Source organism: Sinocyclocheilus rhinocerous, unplaced genomic scaffold (assembly GCF_001515625.1).
Source record: "Sinocyclocheilus rhinocerous isolate Xijiao unplaced genomic scaffold, SAMN03320098_v1.1 scaffold6282, whole genome shotgun sequence".
Lineage (NCBI taxonomy): Eukaryota > Metazoa > Chordata > Actinopteri > Cypriniformes > Cyprinidae > Sinocyclocheilus > Sinocyclocheilus rhinocerous.
In genome coordinates this window covers 17,656-43,857 of record NW_015640649.1, presented here as the reverse complement: position 1 = coordinate 43,857, position 26,202 = coordinate 17,656, and the positions used below count along the sequence as shown (strand labels likewise).

The 26,202-nt window shown below is 40.8% G+C and overlaps 2 protein-coding genes across 4 annotated transcripts; one reads left to right on the top strand and one right to left on the bottom strand.

Annotated features, from left to right (window-relative positions):
* Positions 1 to 36: 36 nt before the first annotated feature.
* On the bottom strand, positions 37 to 10,437 carry lypc (ly6 domain containing, pigment cell). The gene is made up of 3 exons (XM_016569522.1): positions 10,194 to 10,437; positions 7,917 to 8,039; positions 37 to 768 (listed from the first exon to the last, which is right to left on the bottom strand). Exons 1-3 carry the CDS (start codon positions 10,246 to 10,248, stop codon positions 554 to 556), a joined length of 393 nt encoding a protein of 130 aa, XP_016425008.1. The 5' UTR covers positions 10,249 to 10,437; the 3' UTR covers positions 37 to 553.
* A 3,255-nt stretch (positions 10,438 to 13,692) lies between these two features.
* Positions 13,693 to 20,404, top strand: LOC107753385 (N(G),N(G)-dimethylarginine dimethylaminohydrolase 2-like). Of its 3 annotated transcripts, none has more exons than XM_016569520.1 (6): positions 13,693 to 13,765; positions 15,159 to 15,671; positions 15,740 to 15,928; positions 17,503 to 17,625; positions 17,701 to 17,844; positions 19,172 to 20,404. In XM_016569520.1, the coding sequence occupies exons 2-6, from the start codon at positions 15,381 to 15,383 to the stop codon at positions 19,286 to 19,288; spliced, it is 864 nt and encodes a 287-aa protein (XP_016425006.1). In that variant the 5' UTR covers positions 13,693 to 13,765; positions 15,159 to 15,380; the 3' UTR covers positions 19,289 to 20,404. The 3 variants fall into 3 exon arrangements, with proteins under 3 accessions (XP_016425006.1, XP_016425007.1, XP_016425005.1); XM_016569521.1 differs by lacking the exon at positions 13,693 to 13,765 and adding an exon at positions 13,778 to 13,857; XM_016569519.1 differs by lacking the exon at positions 13,693 to 13,765 and adding an exon at positions 13,870 to 14,126.
* Positions 20,405 to 26,202: the final 5,798 nt, after the last annotated feature.

The window sequence follows — 26,202 nt, the reverse complement described above, 5'->3', positions numbered from 1 at the left end:
TTTATTTAAACTTGAAAAATAAGTAAAAAAAAGAGCAGAAAATATTGTGTTGTGCTCTACAGGAATGGAACAGCCTCTGGAACACAGCCTGTTCATATGAAACAATATGCATTTATGTTTCTAGAATTAATAAAAATGACACAAAAGTTACTGTCATTAGTATTTAAAAATAAAGCAAATTAGCTGTTAGATTTAGCAGTTGTGTGGGTTTAACCATTTATATTTAGAAGAAGAGTTTCAGTATTTTGAGCATACATGACTCATTCTCATGAGTCTCAACTCGCTGTGTGTGTGTGTGTGTGTGTGTGTGTGAGAGAGAGAGAGAGAGAGTGTGTGTGTGTGTGTGTGTGTGTACGTGGTTGCAGGCACTTCCCTTCAAGCATGGCGTTTGCAAGAAAGTGCGTAGATGGACTTACAGTTTCAGTCTTGTGTGCATGTCAAATTTGAGCGGATGCATTGGTTTTTAAACAGACGGTGTTGGTATGTCGTGGTGTTTCTGATTCTCAGACTTTGCTGATGGTGTTGTAGCACCTCCTGTGAGAGTAAGAGCTGCTCATCCCAGCTGGAGCAGGAGGGCCAGACCGCAGAGGCTCAGCACTGCTCCGGTCCAGCGGGGGGAGCTGATGGGCGCAGCAGTGTTGCAGAGATCCGTGTCACAGCACTCACTCGTGTAGTTGAAGTTTATTCCTGCCGCGTGTTTCTCTCCGCTCAGGTCACACTGTAATGGCAGGGCACAGCTCCGCTCGTACAGGACAATGGACACTGACCCTGGACACACACAAACATCACATCTCAATACTGATGCAGGGCGTCCCAATCAAGGGGCTAAGATCACAGTGTGCCATTCACTACAGTTTCAGCACCCGATAGTATTTAACATTGCTGATGATCTGGTTTTGCACCAACAAAATATCCACAAGGATGAGTTACCAACAAAAAAAAAACTGCAAGAGGTCATGCAAACATGAAGCTCAACGCCACATGTATGTGACACAGTTCCACCAGAACTACTCGTGGTGTGAATTTACAAATGCTTCTTGGGTGACAGCTGAGTGGTAAATTACTGTCTGACTTCACAAACCTACTGTGCCTATTCAGGCAGTATAAGATTGTGGTCGCAGCTCATGTTGTGATTATATAGCCAGAGTGGAACAAAATTCTTTCCACCACCACAAATTGACTTATAGTATTATTTTCTTCATAAATGCAGTTGAAATAAATCCTGAAATACTTTTTATTACAATACTTATGACCTAATTTCAGATCTTGTTTGCATGTTTGTTTCGATACTGAAATTAACATTTATAAATTAATCTTTTCAATGTTACTTGCCTGTTAAATGTCATACAGATCATATTTTTAAAAACTGATCTTTGATCCCCTGAGCATCATGTAGCCTAAGCCTCTGTGAATTTTAGTAAGAAAAGTGTGCGTGTAAACAGACACAAGGTCCAGAAGTTCCAGGATTACAGGTCTTTTGCCAGTCCATTGGGAAACAAAGTTTCCAGGCTGTTACAATGTGTGCTGCTTGTGAGCTTTGTGACACTGAATCTCAAAAAGACATTCAGGCATTTCATTTGAGGCCGTCATTATCAAGTAAACAAGCCACATTCTAGTCAACAGCACATGGGAAAAAAACTGCTGTATCATTATTTGAACAAGCTACAACATGCTGCATGCTGGACTATTATTGTGCCATCAACAGCCACAGGCTTTCCTGCCACACACACCTGATGAGAAATAAATCACCTGTCGCTTATCATTTTACATATTTTTCAGATCATCTATTTCATATGGCTAGAATGGCAATAAAGTGACAATATGTACCTGACTTTGTTGATCAGGGACGTGTACAGACATTTTGAGGGGCAGGGGCTCACGTGAAAAAAAGGACACTTCTCATGTTTATTTTAATTAGTTTCTAAACAAAACATTAAATATATTAACACAACTCTGACTTACTTACCAATTTATTTTAATTCCCTCACACTCACCCAATTGTTTCATGTTGTTTAATTTTTCAACAGATGTCTACAAAATAATCAGTTCACAATGGTGTTATAATTACACTTCTGTCAGGACCACTATCGTCAAAATGATAGATACTTAGCATAAAGTTTGGTTTGGCGGTATGGTTCTGTTCTGGGCAAAAAACTCCCTGCCCATCCATGCAGCCTGCCATGAATGAGCAGGGAGAGCAGCAATAATAACCCCCCTAGGGTTAACAGAACAGAACAAGGCAGATATCATTAATGACCCAATTGTTTCATTATTCAACAGATGTCTACAAAATAATCAGTTCACAATGGTGTTATAATTACACTTACTGTACCATGCACACACACACACAAACTGATGGTGACAAGAACTTTGTTTCACATTTGAGGGAGGGCTGTTAAGATCTATCAGAATACAACATGCTAATAGAATGGATAGTTATTAGATGAGGAGCCTGAGATCAAGATTATGAAGTTACTGTTTAAGGCAGGACACTTCATGTACTGTTCAATTTTGAGATTTTGGTCTATTTTGCTTCCATGTCTTCTTTTGCTCTAATGAAAAGGACATTTCCAAAATACACATTAAAGTGTTTGTTTTAAGCCCTGGTCTGTTTGCTTCTGTAGATTTCTTTTAAATTAACCAAAACAATCTATCTGCATATTTAAACATAACATTTAAAGGGAAAAGATGCAAGTCATTAACTAATAACTGGGGAAGTTGTGTGGTGATATGCTTTAGTTATTTTGTTTATCCTATTCATCTGCAACGCCTTGTGTCAAATGTATGCAAATTAGTGCATTAATTACTTAACAGCTAATTTGCATATCAATGTGGCTATTCTGATGACGTTATTAATTTTACTGTATTCAGCTGTCGTTTCTCCATTAAGTTAACCTGTATGCCCATGATATATTGCCTTAGCTAAGCTTTAGCTAACTTATTACATGGTAGCTCATGAGTCATGCACTCTCAAAAAGGATTAATTAATAACACATTTTTTGTGTTATGTCCATTTTAACACATTTTGTGTAATTTTAAGTTGATCATGTGTAAAAAGAAAGAGAGAGAGAGACAACACAATATGTGTTAACTATCATCCAATCACATTGCTACCTATGTCACTCCACAAGCTGTTAACCAAATTCACTCCTCTTTTTTCATCGGTGGATGACCTAGATGCACTCATGTCAGGTATATGGATTTCCCCGCTAGAAATGTAATGTTCCCAGAGCATTCTCAGAGCGTCCCGCCGGTGTCAATGACGTTCCCAAAACGTTTCCCGAGATGCTCATGATGTGGAGTTCTTTAAAGGGTTGGGGGACGTTATTTGGAGGACCTTCAGGGATCAACGCTGTTCAGAGTGTATTTGGTCCCACAATACAGAGTGTTAAAGTAACACTGAAGCAGAGTTGAACTTAATGAGAATGTTAACAAGCAGAATTACTGAAGGAAAGAGAAACAGAAAAAAAGAGAGAGACTAACAGAAATAACTACAACTGACTTAGTCACAGCCTTAGAGGAAATCAACACATGAAATCTCTCAAGATCTCACAGGTATATAAGGGTATATAAGGTAAAAAGGGTAGGTGCTCAAGCCCCCTTTGATGTCTATGTGTGCACATGCCTGTTGTTGATAGTAAACACCCCGCTTGCAAAACAAAGGCCCCGTCCACAAGGAGACGCGTTTAGCTGTATAAGCATAAATTTTGTATCGTATAGGCGTTTCGTCCACACGGATCCGGCGTTTTTGGAGAGTGAAACCGATATTTTGACATAACCGGGTCCCAGAGTGGATAAATTTGAAAACACCGCCCTTCGTTTTCGTGTGGACAGCGAATCCGTATATTTTCTGAAATGATGACGTCATCAGCCCACGTCTCGGCCCTAGTCAGACACCACTACGTCACGTAACAGCAACAAAAATAGGAACAAACACTGAACGATTGTCTTTTTATTAACTAACATTAACACAGATTAATAAATGTATTGTTCCATGTTCGTTTGTATACCGAGCGCAAGGTTTTATGCGCATAGTCCAAGTCTTCTTATCCGTTTTTAGTGTATCTTTGTGGCAGAATTACAGCGCCACATACTGGTCTGGCATGTATACTACATCGTTTTGTTTCGGTTTCTTGGTTTCGTGTGGATGCAGATATTTCTTGAGACGAGGGGATAAAAAAGATCAGATAGGGAAAGCTCTGGCTTCGTGTGGACGTAGCCTAAATGTTGTTTCATTAACAAGGTTCGGGAGAAGCACGATCAGATAATCAATCAGTCTGGCCCAGGTGGAGCTCGTCAGCTAATCACCTTAACTAGCACAATACGTATATATACAGCCAACTTACCTGTGTTCCACGACAGTTTTCCAGCATTCGGTTTTGCTCCTTTGGCCATTATATCACAGACTCAACTCATCTCGCTCGACACCACCATCGTCCCGCACAAGACCCGGCTTTCCTCGAGCTTTGGGTCTCAGCGGCAGGCCTCAAACGAGCTTGGGCCGCGCCCCAGTTCTCATCACAGCAAAACCTCATTTGCTTCCCGCTTCGGCTCAACTTTTCACCACGGCTCTTCCGGCCGCAGCGCCACATGTAGCCGGGCCTCCAGCTCTCGTAGCAGTTGCTAGCGCGAGGCTGTCTCCGCTAGCGGCACAGGCCGTGTTGCAATTAAATTTTTAGGTAAAGTCGCTAAAGGTAGATCGTTTGTTGTTAAAAGTTGTTAAACGATGTGGTGACAGTATAGATGTTGATGTCATTTTTGTAACCGTGACGCAAAACTGCGTAGAACACACAATGAAATTACTCCAATTTTCTGTATTAATTTTCACTAGCATTTTACCTGTATTTTAAATTACACATTGTACTCAGGTAGACAGATAAGATGAAAAAGATTGATTTTCGTGAAAATAAGTTAAACAGAGTACAATTATAGGTGCAAACTAACAACTAAGGTGTATCATAAAGAAACTATTAATATTATTATTATTATTATTGAACAAGTACAACTAGCAACCTAATTCGCATGCGTTGTGCATACTGCTAGGCACATCTCTCCAAGTCTCTACCAGCTGATGAGGAAAAGCATGTCTTTTTGTCTTTTTTTTATCACTTTTTAAATGTTGTCAAAGTCATCATATTTCTCCTGCTACATCTAACCTCTCTTCCTTTTCAGTGGTCTCCAGCTCCCGTAGCACACACTAGCGTGAGGCTGCCTCTGCAGACTGCACAGGCTCTCCAGCATTTCTAGCCCATCTCTAGCCCAGAGGCCAATTTAAACGTCAGGCTGCCTCTGCTAACAATTGCAGCCCATGCTCCTCTTCTTCGTAGCTCCCTACTTCATTCAAGATTACGTTGTCTTCCAGATCAAGTTCCGGCTCCCCTCAAGCTTCAAGACGCAGCAGGCCGTTAGCAAGCCCTTAGCGAGTCCCAGACTCGGCTGCTCCTCACACTGCATTGCCTCACTCCTCTTCTCAACCAATCACTGCGGCGCCTTCAGCTACAGCGCTGCACGCAACGTTGCCTGCTGGCGTAGCTTCCCAAACTCCTATCCTTCCCCCTCCCTTCCTTCTACCTCCGGCGGCAGACGCTAGCGTGAGGCTGCCTCCGCTAGCCACTCAAGCTCAGCCACCTTATTCTTACTCTTCCGCTACTCCTTTTTCCTATCAATGGCCAGCAGCTCCCACTGCAGACGTCCAAGCAGGGCATCATCAGCCAGCAACGCAAGCTTACTGGCCTCCTCCCTCATTTCCTTCTACCTCTTCCTACGTGCTTCCCTAAGCACCAGAGGCTAATCCGTGCCTGAGGCTACCTCCACAAAAGGTTACGGCCCCTCCTTATCTTCCTTCTAACCCTTCTCTCCAATCTAAACCTCAGTACACTTCGTTCACAGCAGTCCCACTACCTACCCCACCGAATGCTGCAGCTCAGGAACCACCCCCTGTGCCTAATACCATCAAGTCTCAGATTCTCGCAGAAATTCAGAGCGCTGGCTCCGGAGGCGGACCCATCGCCAACCCCAGTACCTCACTATTCGCAACTCGTATTCCCATAAAGCATCCCTTAAAACCTCCTCAACGCGTCACTCGGTTCGATCCTCCAAGCAGTTTCACCCAGAACCATCCAATCTTATCTAACTGCTTGGAGATGATTTAAAGCTTTCCACCTCTCGTACAACCTGCCATTTCACGCTTTCTTTCTCCTCTCAATCACATTTTTCGTTTCCTACCTTAACACCTGTAAGAACCTCCAAGCCTGGTCCATCAAGGGTTATCTAAGCGGCATCCAATTTTTTCACAAATTAATCTACGGCGCCCCCTCTCCTGAAATAAACAATTCTCAAACATCTCTTTGATCAAAGGAATTCAACGCTCTCATCCTCCAAGCCTGGACGCTAGATAACCGATAACTTTAGACATTCTTTCTAAATGTATCCACATTCTCCGCACAGGGTACCACTCACTTCATACCGCTCGTAGACTCGACGCAATGTTCATACTGGCTTTTTTGGTTTCCTGAGATGCTTGGAATTCACAATAACTTCTATTCAGCCCCAAACTCCATCCAACTTTCTCTGACCTTTCCGTGCTCGACAGCGAAACTATCTCCTATTTCATCAAACAAAGTAAATCAGATCAGGAAAAAGAGGTCACCACGTCTAAATTTTTAACCTTCCGTCACCAATCCAACCATATCAGCCACTTTTTCTTACCTCCAATTCAGAAGCTCTCAGTCTACATCCCCTCTTGACCCTCTTTTTGTCGATGACTGTAACCACCCTGTCACATGTTTTTGGTTTCAAAAACATCTAAAACTCACCCTCGTCCAACCAGGCAGGCATACCCGTAGAAAGATTTTCCAGCCACTCCTTCCGAATTGGGGCAGCAACTACAGCAGCTCAAAAAGGTCTCTCATAGCAGCAGATCCAAGCTCTCGGTCAATGATCATCGGACACCTTCAAGAGCCAATTCAGGACCAATAATTTTCACACAAAGATAGCCCATCTAATTCTGATCAGTTAAATGAAATTTGATGCTGCCGCGGCAATGCCCTGCTTAATTTGATACTGAGTGCCCTGCTCATTTGATACTGCCGCCGCAGTGCTCTGCTTAATTCGATTCTGCTGCCGCAGTGCCCTGCTCATTTGATGCCGCAGTGCCCTGCTTAATTTGATACCACCGCCGCAGTGCCCTGCATAATTCAATTCTGACACGGCAGTGCCTCCATCCGTCGTTTCGAGCCTAATGGTTTATTCAGCATTAGACAGGGCTCTCCCTTCCGGTACAGCAGAGCCGCGGCTCCCGTCAAGCACCGCACGACCCCTCCCAGTCACCCTGCCGCCTCCTTGCACACCCCACTTTTTCTTCACGGCACGCATATTTTTGGGGGGCTACTAACAATTTTCTCTTCGGCTGCTGTCTCATGCCATTAGCTTCTTTTGGGGAGTTCTCTGGGTTCGGGCTCTATCTCGAGCTCGGAGCCCTCCCTCTGGACATCACGCCAAATATGCTACTAATTGCTCAATATTATTATATGTTAGTGCGAACTCGTGAAACGTGTTACGCAGTGTTAAAACAGGGTCTGCAAAATCAGGTCCAGGCGGCTTATTAGGGAACACCCTGTTACTCACTCACGAGGGCAGAACTCGCCTTAAAAACATCAAAGTCCTCTAATTCATACTCAGTACACACCTTCACTACTACTTTCCCACACCTTACATTACACAAACACACACACACACACACGAGATGTAAGTATCTTGTGTGTGTGTGATGGTGTGGGAAAGTAAATCAAATCAGGATCACACATGCCCACAGACTGTGCTGATTAATATTCAGCTGATTCATTCTTTTGCTCCATTTGTTAATCAATCAGTACAATAGAGCAGTGACTGTCTGTGCAGTGTTCGGTTCAGTTGACCTTTAACTCCTACAGCTTTGCTGGCAATACATCGCTGGCCCACGGGACATTCCTGGGGGAACTTCAGACAGTCCAGAGGAGAGATGGCGGGAAACATGCATGTGTAGCATCTCAAGGACAACACTGCAACAGAGGGAGGAGAGTCAGTGAATGTTTCAGAATCAGCATCAAATGCTTAGACTAGCCTTACATGTTAGTCCTCTAATGTTTTTCTTTAAAGGGGTCATGAACTGCCTCTGTTTTTATTTTGTACTGTTCTCTGATGTCCACTTATAATGTTATCAAGTTTTTACATAAAAAAACATAATTTAGAAGTAATAGTCTATTTTCTGTCCTGTTTTTAACCCCCTCATCAGAACGCTCTGTTTGAATAGACGTGGAGGATTGTAGACTCTGAAGTAAATGCCCACTGCTATGATTGGCTAACAGTTGTGTATGATTTAGGTTAAAAATGCATAAATACTCATATCAAATGATCTGTTCAACAAATAAAGCCATAGCGATCACTTTGTTTGTTGCGATATTACTGTCGGATCCAATATAGTCGCACAACATCATATTTTAGTTTCAAACTTTCTGAAAATCGAATTGTTGAATTGCCGTGTCGAACTGTGCCTTGTTTGTAAACGAATCTGCGGTAAAATGAAGTAAACACAGGACCGAGTTCTTACTGACGTGGTCTGGATCTTCATTAAAAATAAAACACATTCACTGTTTCCTAACATTGGGATCAGAAGGGAAGCAAAGCAAAGACTGTTTTTCCACATCTTGGCAGTAGCCCCTCACTACAGAACACAAGATCCAGGGGGCGTGGTTGGATCCACATCTAGGGGGTGGAGATTGGTAGGTTTAGGGGTGGAGATGGGTGGGTTTAGGGATCAGGAGGTGGAGACGGGTAGGATTAGGTATATGTAAGGTGGGAGGAGTTGAATCTGGATCCAACCACGCCCCCTGGATCTTGTGTTCTGCAGTGAGGACCATCGCCATCTTGGCACTGCACAGCGTTTTGTTTTCTCAGTTCATGACCCCTTTAAAACGTGTCAATTTACGTTGGTTACCTAAAAACTTACACTGGTCTAATCTGAATAATAAGACTCACTACCCCTTGGTGAACTGCTAGTTGGTCAGACTACTTCTTAATACAATCTTAACATAGAGACTAAGAACCGGTTGTACTATAAACGCAAAAGGCAAATTAGCGTGAGAGCACAGTCTCATAAAAGCGCTGATGGGAGTGGAAAGTTCTGCGGGTTATTTACTGAGAACACAGATATAATTTCCATAATGACCCATGCAAAACCAAGAGCAGCACAAATTTGCGTAAGTATATGTTCAAATAATGTCTTCCTCTGGCATTCCAAATAAATTCATTCTCTCCCTTCTATCGCGCTCTCTGTCCTCTGTGGTGCCTCCTCCTGGCATCAACAATCACAGCCATGTCAAGCGCAAAGTGGGTTAACGCAGGCTTTTGGGTGGTGAATAACAGAGCAAATACCAGTGAATGGACTACCGCAGACTATGGTAAATCAGGTTGTGTGATTCTTGTAAATACTCTCTTGAAAGGGCGTCTGAATGGGGCACTTCTACAAATGCATATGCAATAAGGTCAGCCACACAGATGTCTACATGGCCTTTGCATCGCTAATTTTTCACTGCACGTCTTTAGTAAATCCTGACAGTAGTTTTTTAACACCAAAAGAGGGTTTGCACTGGCACAAGCTGTTAGAAAATCTGGCCCTAAATTTATGCAACTGGCCCCTGGTGTCAGAGCAGTGGTGCAGTGGACACATGGGGAGCAGGGTTTGAGTCCTGATCCCGTTCACCCTTCCTCATCCATACTTTTGTGTCTATGCATCTTTTAGTTAAAATCAAAGGTTTCTCCTGACACAGAGTTGAGAGCCAAAGTAGAGGAGACCTGGGGTCACATGCAGTTTAAAAAGTCCTAATTCTTCTAGAGGACACTAGATCTGAATAGCTACTAGATCTGAATTGTTATGGGATAGAGTAGTGCACGATTCATTCCAAACATGTGAACTAAGAAGATACTGATTACGTTAGGAATATATCTGTACTCTCATTCATTAGGCCTTGAATGGCAAAAACTCTTAAGTGATGCTTTTTATAATTAGAAAACAGCTCCAGCTAAGAGATCTTACCTACATTCAGCACTACACCAACCAAGCACATCGTCTTCAGTGAGGCGACAATAAAAATGATAAGAATCACAAGTTTCTTTGGTTGAATGAATAATAATCTCCATGTTTAGGTGCATCCTACCTGCTAAAGGCAGACAGCCGATGAGGATGAGGAGGGATCCTTTAGATTTCATCATGATGGTGCGTCTCCCTCTGATCACCAAAAAGCTAGGAGAGTCAACCTTTCCTATTTTTCCAGATCAAATCGAGCAGTTTCCCTTTCCTAATTCCAGGCATGTAATATTGAGTATAAAGGAGTCAGAATCTAAATGGACGCCACTATGAAACTATGATAATCAGGTGCCTCCACTACTATAGCTTAAAAAGGAGTGTATATGTGTGTTTGTGAGCACAACAACGAACAAATGCACAGCCTGTTCGTTCCAAATTACAGGCATGCAGAGCAGCAGGGAAATCAAATGACAGCAACCTTGTGACACAAGCGTGACACGCAGTCACGATAAACGGTTTGCTAGTGATTATGCCAAAGGCACACACAAACACACACCAATGCAAATCTCAGACACGGCATGAAGATATTTCAGAGTCGCCTCTACTGGACTGACACTGCTCACTCCCAACAGAGTCATGCACATACATGTGGAGCCAAAGAGGACATGACTGTGTGGCTTACGTGAGGCTGTTTGCTGGTTTTGCTTGAGAAACGAGGGATGGACAGATGGTCTGTTCTTTAATCCCGTCTATCCTCTGCTAGTCTCTGTCTCGATCTGTTGCTCCATTCCCCTGGAGTCGTGGCTATGTCATTTTGAGCTGTCTGTGTATCAGTGGCTCATGCCTACGGCCGAATCACAGCCACGCTGCTATACAGTTATCACGTGCCACGGCCTAAAAGCTCCTTCAGATCCTAAAAACAAACAAGAAAAGGTGCTACTATACACTCCCTGCTGTACTACTACCGAAAAATCATAACCTTTATCTCTGTGGCGAAATCACAGGCAGCGATTCATTTTTAAAGAATCATTAAAGTGCTGGTGTCACTGTGGTAAAACAACGGTTTTAAATGATCAGCGGAAAATAGTGCTCATGAACAGAGGTTGAGGTAGCATTATTCGATACCTCACAACTTAACAAGCAGATTCAGACCCACAGCATGGCTAAGGATTAATTAGACTATAGGATTTGGTTTACTTCACAGCCATGAACCAATGTTGCTGCTTGTCAGTGGCAGCTAATATTACAGGGAGTGATATTCATTTGTGAGAGCTTTTTATTGTGCATTTTATTGTACAAATTTGGACACACCCGCAAGTGCATGAGTGAGCATGAGAGAGCATTTTCAGTCCGATTTTCAAGGAGAGTAACGGTGATGATACATGGAGAAGTGTTTCCATAAGACTGGAAATTTGAAATGTGTTATCTGCTAAAAGCCTTTTTATCAGCTTAGATGTACACCCTGTACACGGGAACTAAAAGCCACAGAACCCATATATGAATTTCATGCGGTCTATAAACTTTTACCAATTCTTAAAAACCACCCATTCCATGTATGAGGACTGATGAAGCACAAATAATGCATCATAATGCACAATGAGTGAGAAAACGTTTTACACAAAGTTTTGTGTATTTAGGACCCTCAAGAGTTTCCCATTAATTATCTAGACTGTGGCGACCGGTATAATTTGTCCTGTCACAGATTCGTAATGAACCAAACTTGGTTTTGATCTCTAAAATTGTGTTTTGCAATGTTGCTCTGGCAAAGCAACTTTTAGTCGAAATCATAATAAAATAAACTTTAAAAAAAACAACATGAAATCACGAGCTTAGTACCAAAGGAGGGTAATAGTGCTACATTTATTCTGTTACATTTGTCTAAATCACTTTTTTGGAAACCATGTAGGCCTAATTTATAGAGTTAGATTTTACTCTTCTAATGACAAAAATGTACTGTAACTTTGCAACACTGGCTGATGTAATTCTTGTTACTTCATTTTAATAGAGAATGAATGGGTGAAAGTCATGTGAGAGGAGGAAATGCCGCCATCGTGTTATGACTGGGTATGATTGGTTATGATTGGTTCATGTGATAAATCCCTCCTTCTTGAACAGTCTGGATGAACAAAATTATGGTTTTAATGGAAAAACAAAAATTAAAAAGTAAGTAAACTTTAAAATAAAACTTAAAATGACCTACAACACTGGGTTTTTAGTGAGCAATCAGCTTGGTAAAATTAAAGGCACATTTCCATGTCAGTGATCAGTGTTTACGTATAAAGACAAAAAAGTCAATGCAGAGCAAGCAAAGCATTTTTATTTTATTCTGTTTTGTCAATGAAAGAGGTATGGCCTCTTAATTTTGCTCGTAAAATGAACCAGAAAGATGCATTTAACTAAAAAAAAAAAAGTTTTCATAGTAGGAAAGCATTCCCCCAAATCCTCCTGAGGGTCTGAGGTCAACCCACCACAGTCCTGTCTGAAACACCACCCCATTATAGCAATACAACACAGATACATTTCACAAATAATCTGCAATTTGATGAGACAGAGGACACAGCTAAACCTGACCTACATATTAAAAGAGTGGATTAGAGAACAGCTGCAGACAACAGAACACAGACTAGGGCTGGTTAACTGTGAATAGCTCAGACACGCATTATTTAGCATGAATGAGTAGCTATGCCTCCATACTTCCCCCCTATCTTTCCAGAAGTTTCCAGTAGGGATGGGCGATACCCCTTATTTTGTTTTCGATACGATACCGATACTTTTCAAGGCAGTATCGTCGATATCGATACCGATTCGATACTTCTGCACTAAACTTTTACCCAGCTATTTTAAACTGTTTGATCACATTCTAGGGTTACTATTATGCATAAAAAACCCTTATACAACATTGATAGGAATACTGAGATCAAATACAAAAAAATACAACCATCAACGTATTTCAAAATTGTTACTTTTTTGTAACATATATCATCACATTTTTATATTAGTGCTACCAGTATTACAACATTAATATTCTAACTTATTTGTAACATTTGAACTTTTGATTTAGTGCAATATTTATACTGCCATTAGGGACTGCCAGTGAATGGCTGTTGCATGCATAAAATGCAACTTTTACATGATCAATATTATCTTTCAACGTTCAATTTAAATAATTGTAATTGCACAAACTATGTAGGCTACAATTGCAATTTGTTTACTGTGAAATAACTCAAACATTTATGTTTTTTTCTGTCCTCTGATAAGCATTGTTCAGGGTTGCCGTTCCCAAAAGCTTTAATGCTTTCTTATGATACTTTTGGGAAACGCAGCCCTGTTTGAATGCACTGTCAGCAGTGAGTGAACGCTCTCTGTGATTGATTGGTTCTGTCTTGCAACATTTGCGTGTATTCAGATGAGCAGGAAACTAGTTCTATCCTACACAATTACTCGCTAACAAAGGTTATTCGTCCAATTCAATGCATATTGTACGCATTATTATTAGTATTGTTGTTAAATAAACAAAACCACTGGTAAATAAAATGCACCTTAGTATCGATATTTTTGTTTGAGTATCGATACTTTCGATACTCGCGTCAGTATCGATATATCGATACTTTGTATCGATACGCCCATCCCTAGTTTCCAGTCCAGGCACACGATGGAAAGACTGGGAGCGATGGGGGTGTGGCACTGTAAACAGCAGGACTGGTAAGTGGAAAATCCCGAAATATGGTCAGGAATGTCTTTAATGCGGATCAGAGTTGGCAAGTTTCAAGCAGCGCTGTCACTTTGGCTCAGAGGTAGGCTAAAGTTACAAAACACTGTAGGAAGACTCCCCTGCGTTCCCCTGGTTATCAGGTCTGAGGTCCTAGTTGAAGTCGTGATGAGTAGGTCCCCAGTTAGTATCGCTTCTGGTCAGGCAGGAGGAAAGCACAGGGACTGGACACTGGATGGACTGAGGGGGAAGGGAGAGAGGAGAATAACGTTGTGGGGTTTGTGCGAGGCGGTCAAAACAGCTCGGCGCCTTCACAGAAACAACCCGCATTAACGCGTTTCATCGCATCATAAGGTAGGGTTTTTGTTTCTCGAGTTTGTCGTATTTCAACAGGGCGTCAACTTTGGCAGCCGAGACACTTTGGGCAACTGTTGAACCGCTTTTGTGTATCAGCGGCGACTTTACAGAAACGTTTCATTTCTTCTAATCTCGGGAAAAGTGCATTGAACTCGTGTTTTGTTCATGTTTGCACCACTGGGTTTGCGTGCTGCTGCTTTGTAAAGACCGATATCGGCAGTAGAGATGTTACCCAAACAAACACGTTTTGTTCGAGGGTGTTCTCGTCTATGTTTGGAAGCTACAGTAGTATATTTGATTGGTCGTACACTACACTTCCAGATTCAACAGTTTTGTTTTTCCTGAACAATGTGGATACAGTTGTTCCCTTATCTGCAGTAACTTTTATATGATTTGTAAATGATTTTAAAATACAGATTATGTCCAAAAATGTTTGTTGTAGAAATTTCTTAAAGTATGGCTGATTTAAAAGAATAACCACCTACTCTGGTTACATGCTAGAACCAAAGTAATTTTTGCAACTTTTTTTTTGGGGGGGATATACACACACGTGATATAATTTGTCACACACACATATGCTAAAATATCATGCATTACATTTACTCCAAGTTCATTTGAAAACAGTTCATGTGCATAAGCCACTGACAGCTGTTAAACATTTTTTTTTAACAGATTCAAGGTAGAAAAAAAAACTTTAAATCATTTGTTCAGTGCAGTTATACATTGAATGGTTTAAAGCTGCTTACTTGATAAACAGAAACGGGAAACTAATGTGGAATGAGACACTGTGACAACTGAAAAATCAGAACATCTTTGAGTCCACTTTAAAGTCCAGGTAAAAGACATTATTTATTCCGCTGAAGGGTTTTTAATTTAGCTCTCAAGCGGCATCAGGTTGATTCGTTTCAACTTTAGATCCTAGAGGTCCCCAGACCCAAAGATTCACACATTAATTGGTTTGGTAGCTCTTCAAAATATGTTTTTTTTTTTTCTCTCTCTCTCTCTCTCAATTTATTTTCTCTGTCTCAGGCAGTATTAAAGGGACACACACTCCTGGAGGTTTCTGCCCTGGGGATTCAGGGACGTCAAGAATGATTTGCTGATCCAGTTGCTGTTGCCAGAGGCTTCCAATCACTTCCACTCCAGGACTGTCCTTCATAGACTTCAAACTTGCTCAGTTTGTGAATCAGAGTCCCTCACACACACATACAGTCGAGCCTACACAAACATACCATTCATATACACGCCGTCATGGCCAACATATATCCGTACGGCTGCTTCACTCATGCTGTGGTCAGAGGTATCCCAGAATCCTTTGGGAAGTTGGCGGAGGGTGGCGAAGGGTTTCAGACGGACCTGGCCAAGGCCCAGCGTCAGATGGGGGTGCTGACAGGCGCGCTGAGGCAGAAGGTGGGGCTGCAGCTGATAGAGATCCCAGCCGCCTCGGAGCTGCCCGAGAGCTGGCGGATCGAAGACGTGGCTGTGATCCAGGGCGACACGGCGCTCGTCACGCGACCCCTCAAGCAGCAGAGGCGCGCTGAGGTAAGGGCCGCTCTCAGGGCTGCGGGACACTCGGGCGTGACTGGGGCTCAGCGCTGTGTTTTCTCCAGGCGGAGGCCGTGAGGCGCGTCCTGAGCGAGCTGAAGCTGACGGTGCTGGAGATGGGCGACGAGGAGGGCGGGTCTGCTGGAGCCACTCTAGAAGGAAGTGATGTCCTCTTCACTGGAAAAGAGTTCTTTGTGGGCATTTCGAAACACACCAATCACCGTGGGGCAGAAGTTTTGGCCGACACCTTCAAGGTGAGCGCTGGGATTCGATTGAATTGGGTCTCTTAGCGTTGGCTGATTAGACTGCTGTACATGCAGGGGTTCAATTGGGCCGGGGCCGGATTCAGTTAGGGCCCTGTAATTTCCGTGATGCGGAAAACGCTGACAGAATCTCGGAATTTACGGTTTAATTCGGAATGCCACGGAATTTGTCTGTTTTGAATGAATAAATCAATACTCTTAAATCAAATGGCGATATGAACTAATGTCTGTGAATATTGAACCACAAAATACTATTTAAATATGAATCCTGCATGTTCTGCGCGTCTCTGTGTGAATGAATGATGCAGATGCACTATTATTGTAAAAATAAATATAGTTTTGATTGTTAAAATTTTATTAAACCATTAAAATATAATCCAGAACAATTACCATGGAAAGCGCAGAGTTTGTTAACAAAATAGAGAAGGTAAAACTGAATTTAATTAAACAAAAGTATTTAAAAAGGGCCCTAAAAAATTGATTTTTGTTAAACTTTTAATAAAGTGCTGTTAACTTGTATAAGTTTCATGATTTCAGTCAATTAGACATGGTTTTTGGTTAATGAAATTTAATTTAACCATTCAAACAAAAAAAATAAAAATGGAATTAGGGAAAAATTAAAACATTTCATAGGGCCCTAATCAGTGAATAGGCTTCTTTTTTTTTACACCCTTCTTGTTCTTACTAATTAAAGCTCTTTCAACTCTTATTGTATTTACTTTTACATTATATTTTACAGTTTGTCAATTGACTTAAGATTTTGTAGGCTTTGCATACACGTGTGCACCCCACGAAAGCCTGAAATCACAGAGCCCCAAACATAACAAATCCCAGTTTAACCTAACTGTGCACATTATACATTGTAGATAACAATTATTTCACATTTACATTTAATCATTTAGCAGACACTTATCTCATCATCAAGTATTATTTTGCAATAATGAGTTTCATAATTTCTTAAATGCTTTGAATTGAATTCTTGCTGTTTTGTCAGATGATCACAAGGTGCTTCTCTTTTTGGTAACACTTTTTATTTCAGTAGTCCACTAACCGTAAGAATGTCAGCTGGCAGTCATTAGTATCTGCCAACACTTTATTTGGATGGTCTCCGCTTTGCAAGCACATGTCAACTTATTCTACTATTCTACCCTAACCCTAATCATCTACTGATACTCTAATGAGAGTTAGTTGACATGTAGCTGCATAGTTACTTCTAGTTAGTAGAATGTGTAAAGTGGATTATTGACAGTATAACGGCATTACAGTGCTTGGATGCTGTGGCTTGTGAGTGGTTAATACTGACTGAAGTGTATAGAGCCTGTGATATTCTGCTCTGTGGATATGGCTTGGCTCTCCTTTTTAGCGCAAGTAGGTAATCGCAAGTCTGATTGCTTAGAAAGGTAACAACATCGCTCTCCTCAGCAAGCTGCAGAACTGAAGGTATCCTTCACGTCCATAGCATGGGATGCTAACATTTAATACTTGGGGGTTTGCCTTAAGAAGCACTACTCATAACCGCAGATTACCAGCACAAGGCAGATAACAGTGGTGCTGTGTGTGTTCAGGACTTTGCGGTGTCCACTGTGCCGGTGTGTGGAGGCTCTCGTCTGAAGAACATCTGCTCCATGGGCGGCCCCGACACCATCATCAGCAGCAGCAGCAGCGACGGGGCCAAGAAGACACTCCGAGTGAGTGTGTGTGCAAGTCAGATACCTGACATAATCGTAGCGTACAGCTTTTCTGAGGAGTGCTTTTGCTTCCAGGTGATGGAGCAGCTGACTGACCATCACTACGAGATCTTGTCTGTGCCCGAGGACGTCGCTGCTAACTGCATTTACATCAGAGGTCCTGCTAAAGTGGACTTCCTCCTGCACCCCACAGCCGAGGAGTGTCCCAACAGTGTTCCTGTGAGTAACAGAGCATGCACAGTAAGACAGACCATAATCAGCAACACAAGAGTGATGACAGGTTTGATTTTGTCATCAGTGGAAAACCATTCTTCTACGTATTTGGATTTTAGTGTAACTTTGCACAATATTGAGTTGTGCTTCTTCATATTTTTTGTGGAAACCATAATATGTTACCGTTCAAAAGTACCATTAAAAAACAAAGTTTTATTTAACAAGGACAAATTAAAATGAGCAAAAGTGACACTAAAGGCATGCATGATGTTACAGAAGATTTCATTTCAAATGAATGCTGTTCTTTATACTTTATACTCCACTTTAGACATTCTACTCACCATCAGTACGTGTGCAACTAGCAGTCATTACAGTGCGTGCATAATTATTATGCAAGTTGATATTCTCTTTTTTCTGACCCAATGAGCTGTCATGCCTTAACTTTGCTAATTCTAGTATTGCATTAGTTTTGAACATTTCTCATGGGCATTTAATTATTTCTTAGTTTCCCATCTGAGGTTAATCTCTTTTTGGCTCATTTTATCTGTAAAAGAAAATCTGCTTAATTATTCACACCTGAATATAAGGTGTTTTTCACTTCCAGCCTTCATGGACAATTATATATCACTTATAATACATAGAAGTTATTAAGATTGATGTTGATTTGGAATTGGTGAAATGTACTTGGAAAATATATGATCAGAATATCGACTTGCCTAATAATTATGCATGCACTGTAGTAGACTGTCAGCTAACACTTTATTATGATGGACATTCAACTGACTGTAAGTAACTTTGCAAGTACATCAACTTATTCTGCTAAGCCTAACAGTTTACTGATACTCGAATGAGAGTTAACTGAAGTGTAGTTGAAAAGCTAATATTTCACAATATTACTGTTTTTTGCTGTACTTTGGATCAAATAAATGCAGGCTTGGTGTGCAGAAGAGACTTCTTTATAAAACATTAAAAATCTTACTGTTCAAAAACTGTTGACTGGTAGGTTATATAGATTACAGAAATGTTATATTCTAATGTTTTATATATATATATATATATATTTATTTATTTTTTAATTTTTATATATATAACATTTCTGTCCACCTCACTTCTGAAATGATGGCTACGCCCCTGGTTAGCGGGATGTCTACTGACTTGTCTTTCCTGTCAAACTAGTTGCTAGACACTAACACATATTTGAGTAAATGCAAATCTCATTGTTCTTTGTCCCATTGGCTTCAGCTGACAGTTGTGTTTCTAGCAGTAATAGAAAGCTGCTTGTATGATAGTACGGCAGGAGCTGTTAGTTATATTCGCTGCTTCTCTGTTTCAGGCTTTTCAGCGCTTGACGGACTACACCCTGCTGCCCACCGCCTGCAGCGAAGCCTCCAGACTCGGCGCGCCGCTGTCCTCCCTTTGCCTGCTTATCAACAAGAAACCCAACTATTGAGACATTCACCGCATAATCATATTCACTTTCTTTACATCTTCCCTTTTCTTGTGCGTTCACTTCAGCCTGAGGTTTTAGGGGCTGCAGCTGTTCATGTTTCTCTTGTGCTTTCATTTCTTAGCTCTCTTATATGCAGGTTTGTTTAGATTTGGATAATGGACACATTATGAGTGTATTATAATAAATGGCCTTGAAATAAACACACAGTGAGACTGAGAGGTTAAAGTGATGGCTCACCCCAAAAATAGATTCTGTTGTTATTTACTCCTGTTCCAGTTCAGGGGTTTTTAATTCTGGACCTCAAGCTCCAACCTTGAGCAAACACATGGTCTTTTTAACGGTCCTGAACACTGAGGTCAGCTTGTTCATGTGCGTTTGATCAGGATTGTGAACCCCGGCTCAAACGTTTTATAAGACGTGGAGTTTCATGGCTTCTGTAGGTCTGTTCTGCTATTAAAGGTAGTTATGTACAATCATTTAATTGCTTTTCTGCCCAATTAAGATGTGCAAGTTAGTGGACAAATCAGATCATAGATTGCTGTACTGTGCAGAGTTAAAGTCAAGCACAGGACCAGTTTCTTATCTAACCCTAACCAAAAGCCACATATTAACCTGAACAGCATAGCATGTAGCCACAGCATACGGTAACTTGTGGGAATGGGAAGTATGTTGAGGCTGCGATATATGAGGCCACAAATTGTTTAGTCAAGGTAGCAGCATCCTTGCTGTATGTTGTGGCGTCAGTGTAATGTGCTTTTCAATTTCATAATAATGCGAAAAGTACTTTTTTGGTAGGTAGTTGTTTTCCCTCAATTGTATTGACAGTATTACAAAAAAAATCAGTTTGCTCTCCCAGTGGTTTATATCGTGAGCAGTTTAGCGTTACAGGATTCATTTAAAACAAGAAAACATGAATGCCTTCATCTCCAAAAAAGGCTCAGTTGTAAGATATTTTTGATATGTATTAGTCCAAAAAGTTATAATAATTTAAATTTACTTGTATAACTTGTCTTGTATAACATGCATGAAGGGTCAGGGTCCATGACAAATTTCATTCATTTCCTCCAGGAGACAAAGATCTACAGCACCTGTTTGGACATTTAAGAAAAAAAAAAAAAAAGCAAAACCCATGAAGGGTCAGGGTCCATGACAAATTTCATTCATTTCCTCCAGGAGACAAAGATCTACAGCCCCTGTTTGGACATTTAAGAAAAAAAAAAAAAAGCAAAACCTTGCATTGTTCATAAATATTTCTGACAGGGCATCATCTCGCAGCAAGGTCCCCGGTTCGAGTCTTGAGCCAGAAGGCCTTTCTGTGTGGAGCTGCTCCGCTTTCCCCAAAAGACGTGCATTATAAGTGAATTGCCCACAGGTGTGAGTGTGTGTGTGGCTGGTGATGGATGGGCCATCGGTCTGTCCAGGGTGTTTCCTCACCTGCTGTGACCCTACAAAGGATAAGCATTTTGGACAATGCATGGATAATTCTGAAAATATGAACTAACTTCAGTTTCAGATTAATGAGTGGATGTTATGTTAACTCAGACATGTGTATTAATCTGTATATGTACATACAACTCGGGTCTAATAAAACAAGAATAAAAGGCCTCCAAGGCTTTAAAATAAAAAGGTAATGCAGTGAGGCCATCTTTTTTTGAAAAGATGTTGGGGAGGTTTGCTAAAAAAAAAAAAAAAAAAAAAAAAAAAGCTTTTGTAAGGAAACAAAACAAATGCTTTTGACAGCCTGTCAACAAATCATTGCCATTAAATATTTATTTTAGTGCGAGCTGTAAGTTTGAGTTTTTTTTCTCTTTTTTTCCCCCAAAAGACATTTTGGAAAAACAATTTTACACATTTTTTATTAGGAAAATACCAGATACATAAATGGGCTCCATCTATACCACATTTACTTAATTTAAAAATGTGACTGGAATTTCACAAACCTTTTGGAACAAACTAAAAACAAAACTACCCTGTAAGCATGCAATGCTATGACAGCACTTACATGTATGATGTTTTTAAACATTGCTGTTGGTGCATTGAATAGTGTATATATATATATATATATATATATATACACACACACATACATACATATACATATACATACATATACATACACACACAAAAATGTCCTATCACACGATGATTGGCCAGTTATGCTGTTGACGCCAGTATATTACAAAAGTGAGTACAGCTTCTTAACAGACCACAACTGCACTGCACACAACAGCTGTGTATATATTCCATTACATATTTCTGTTATGAAATATCATGTTTTCACAAGTTTACAAAGCAACAGATGTTTAACGTTGTGCTTCACACTTTCCAGCTCATCTTCGGTGGTGGTGTGATGATCCCTAAGACAATAAAGAACAGCTGTTAGACATCAGCTTGTGTTTGTCTGAGATGATGACATGTTTCTGAGCTGGTGATTGGCTGGGAAACAGAAAGCAGCAGCCAATGAATAAGCGGAGAGTTACTCTGCGAGAACTATAGCACACCAGGACCACGAGCAGCATCAGGATGTGACTCTAGTCTCGCTCTTCACACGTTAACTTTCATAAAAGCAGGAATAATTTAGATCTGACAAATGAACGGCAGCAGCAGCACCTTCAGCGTGTGAACTCTCCTGCGGTCATCAGCTGCTGTTATCAGGGTCACGCTTCAGAGTTTGTCAGGAGCAGCAGAATGGAGAAAGCAGCTGGCACACTTCTCTTTCAGGATCGCACCACTGTCGAAGAAGAAATAACTACTTGATCCAATGAAGAAATGAGAGTCACTACAAACAAAGTTCAGGAGAATACAGAGAAACTCAACTGTCCTAACCAGGTGCGACAAATGTTGATGACAAAAAAACAAAAATCACATCTCTTCTAGTAATCTGAAGACTTTAATCAACTGAAGCCACAACAAGCAGCAAGAAGGGTTGGGTATCATTTGAATTTTATCAATTCTGATTCTGCTTATTGATTCAGATTCTTATCAATTCCCAGTTTCGATTCCAGTGTGATCAAAAAATGAAGTCAAACATTTAGATATCAAACATTAGTTGCAGCTGAATACCATGAACAAAAATCAGCAGGCTACATAAAAACTGGACTCATTTAAGAGCTGTTTGTCTGCAAAATAGAGCTGCACGATTCTGGATAAATTGAATTTTTTTTGTTTTTTTAAATGGAGTTTGGGTTTCTCTCTTGACTCTGAAGAAAAAAAATATTAGACAACTAAACATTTAATTTATGAATGAATGATTCAGTGACTCAATCTAGATGTACTCGTTTCATTACTGGATGAATCACAGCGTTTTTGAACGACTCTTGAATGATTCAAAGACACATACATTTTAACAGCCGCTTTTCATCACCTACTGGCAACATAATCGATAAAACAACATAATCGATAAAACAACATAATCGATAAATCTTCATTTGAAGCGTCAAATTACTTTTCAAAATGTGAGTTACTCTATTTTGATTGCTACCATCAGGGGCGCCGCTAGCAATTTTGGGCCCTATGAAAGAATGAGTTTGGGCCCCCTGATGCACCAAACATACACTATATTGCCCAAAGTATTGGGAAAACTCAAAACTCATCACCAAACACCAATGACTTGTACATATGCATACAATCATTTTAGACACTTCCAAAACTGTGGCAACAAAGATGGAAATACAATTTTTAAATACAAGAATTATGTTTCCATCTTTGCTGCCACAGTTTTGGAAGTGCCTTTTTCTGTTCTAAAGAAAGGGGTGTCCCAATACATTTGTCCATATGTATGTACAAGTCACAGGTGTTTGGTGATGAGTTTTTGGCTCAAGGTCTGCATTTAAAGTCACAGCAGAGGTGTTCAGCTGGGATTAGGACTTGGCTTTCTGCAGACCTGTCGAGTTCTTCCACACTGACTGAACCAATCTTTTTTTTTAACCTTTACGTAGGACGGGACGAAACCATGCAGTGAATGGGGGGAGATCATTTTGCTGGAAATGCAGAAATAAGCCGTAATTTTGTTTTATTTGTAACTCTTTGGTAGATACATTTATAATTTCTATTGCATTACTACTACTACTGTTACTACTAATAAAACAGATCTGTGAGGGCCCCAAAAGTGCGTGGGCCCATAGAATCCTCCTAACTTTCCCCCCTGGCTACCGTACACATCAGTGTTTATATCCGAACTATAAACTTTTATTCTAGTTACTACTGTGTATTAGCACATCTGTGATTATTTGAATGTTTGTAACACAGAAATAACGATACTGTGAGGTTGAAAACTTTGTGAAACTTAAAGGCCCCCTGAAGTGCCTTGAAACACGCAGCGTTATTCTATGTGGTGATGTAACTTCAACTGAAACAGGAAGACAGGGCGGGACATATTGAGCAGCCCCGCCCCCTTTTTAAATGAGCCAATAGTGTTTTGTTTATATCTGCTGGGCCAGAGCCGTTGAGCTCGGTAAAGCCGCATTTGACAGCCACAGTCTAATAGATGACCCTCTAGATTCAATATGAAACTCTTACTAAAACAAAATAGTGATCATAATCATGCTGAGGCTGTGTAGTTTTAAAAGTGTTTAATTTATGTTGACTCGCGCATATGATTCGCTCCGTGCGATCGGGTCTCTGGACCAGTCAAAGTCTGGATCAGACTGTGCGCGCTGCCAACGTGACAACGTGAAACCAGACCTCATTTGCACCAATCGAAGGCATATTTTCACTGTCTGAATCCTTCCCTATCACCTACATTGTGCACTACGTGCCATTCACTGTACAGGAAATACTACACTGCGAACAAGCGACCGATCTCAGCGCAGCTTCAGCGTCTATTTTTTAGTGTAGGGGGCGGGCGCTTCGGATTCTAGAGAGCATTTGATTGGTCAGAAGATTTGATAAGAAGCTGAAGTACGAGGTGACGTCAAACAAATCGTTGATCCATTTTGGCGGAAGTGACGAACTGCAAGCTTTGAATGCTTTTATCTTCTAAACCCGAATTTAGTCACTGTTTCGGAGCACACTGGCTTATAGATAACCTTAAGACGAACATATTGATACGAACACCCAAAAAAAAAAAACTTTCATTTTGATTTCATGAGGACTTTAAGTATTTGACTCTGGAATTGTAATCGATTTTCGATTCCCAACCCTAGCAGAAAGTGATCTGGCATTGCAAACTTGAAGCGTCGCACCTGGTTAAGAGAAACGGTAGGCCACGATATTTGGCATGTTTCTGAGCTGGTGATTGGCTGGGCAACAGAAAGCAGCAGCCAATGAATAAGCAGAGAGTTACTCTGCGAGAACTATAGCACACCAGGACCACGAGCAGCATCAGGATGTGACTCTAGTCTCGCTTCTGAACCGATCAGATATTACAGGCACTGAAGATGAGCAGTGAGTGGACACCTGGCAAACACCTCCTGAGTCCTGAACCAGAGAGAGATCATCCATCTGACGGAGCAACATCTCCTGAGGAGCCTGATCTCTGGGGCCACGCTGTCAAAACAAGAAAGAACTGTTTAACAACAACAGCTGAATCATATATATATATATATATATATACACACACACACACACATATATGCACACAAAGTCTAACTTATTCACTTCACATTTAGTAAGAACAGGCATGGCATTAACACGAATGAAATTATTAGATATATATTTTTTGTTCATTTTTAAGACCCCCTCTCTTGAATCAGGCATGTATTTTTTGCTGTTTTTTGCAGCAGGCTGAGCAGAAGAGAATTTTTAAAACATTAGAAAATATTTCAGATCCCACAGATACAAATCTATTACAGATTTGCACACAATGTGTGAATTTTATAATAAATGTATTAATATAGCTGTTGTAATTAGTATTGTCTTTTCCATTTTATTTCACAGAACAGTAAAATTACAATACTAACATTTATGAATGTTGATGGAGCTTTTATTCCCCAGGAAGACCGCGGTGCTTCTTTTTGTTGATATTACAGGAGATTTATAAATGATTCTCATTAAGAACTTGGGAAGACGTTTGTTGCATGCATCACATTGTCACATGCCTTGTAAAAACTCATAAAAATGTTTGAGCACCTGCTGAGTAACGCTGTCTCAGCGCAGAAGTTCCTCGCGCTTTAGACTCTGAACCCCCAGAGCTCGCGCAGCGCTGTTTGAACACATGCAGTTCTCGTGCGTGTATTAGAAAACATTCTGCAGTTTATTTACTAATTGTTTTAAGGCCATTTGGTGATTTCAATCATCATACAGTAGCCAGCAACAGCCACCTCTTCTCATCGGAGACATGCGATGCAGCACTGAACAGTCTCTCGCTGTCGGCGCTTTAATGATTTAGTCTTTTTCGGACACTTTTAAATGCTTCCACACTGCAGACGCGTGCGCCTCTATTTGATCGCGTCACATCATTGTTCGGTACTATTTATTCGGCTGAACACCGAAAGTGTTTTTTTGTTGCTGCTATTTTCGGCCGAACATTCGGTGCATCCCTATACTTTTTTTTGTAAGCTTTTGTTGTGTTGCAAAAATAAGAGCACAGCCAGAAACGCACAAGGACTCGGTTTTTTTAATCGTCCATGCTTTATTACGTTCACATGCACCCCTACAACATATTACAAAATAAACCTACACAGATCGTCGAAATCCATCGACAGTAAATCATTATCAGTTGCTTGGCATAAAGCACGTATTCGTGGATCGCGAACTGCTCTGAAACAGCGAGCAGCGCTCACATTTAAAGTTTAATTATCCCATTAGTACGCATTACGATTCGTGTTTTTCAGTCCCCAAATTTAAGACCTCTAAAATGATACTTAAGGCTTTTGTTCTACCGTTGAAGAGAATTTATGGCTTTAGTCAGTGGATCAAACTCATGCACGTGGTCACATATAGTCGAGGCATTTCCCAACACTGAACAGAGCTCG

Bases quoted from the DNA above. Each gene is read 5' to 3' on its own strand.
- LOC107753385 (XM_016569520.1), top strand. From the start codon at position 15,381: ATGGCCAACATATATCCGTACGGCTGCTTCACTCATGCTGTGGTCAGA. The intron at 15,929-17,502 runs GTGAGCGCTGGG...GTGTGTGTTCAG, and splicing joins TTTTGGCCGACACCTTCAAG to GACTTTGCGGTGTCCACTGT. The intron at 17,626-17,700 runs GTGAGTGTGTGT...TTTTGCTTCCAG, and splicing joins GGGCCAAGAAGACACTCCGA to GTGATGGAGCAGCTGACTGA.
- lypc (XM_016569522.1), bottom strand. From the start codon at position 10,248: ATGATGAAATCTAAAGGATCCCTCCTCATCCTCATCGGCTGTCTGCCT. The intron at 8,040-10,193 runs GTAGGATGCACC...CCTCTGTTGCAG, and splicing joins CGGCTGTCTGCCTTTAGCAG to TGTTGTCCTTGAGATGCTAC. The intron at 769-7,916 runs GTCAACTGAACC...GTGTGTGTCCAG, and splicing joins CAAAGCTGTAGGAGTTAAAG to GGTCAGTGTCCATTGTCCTG.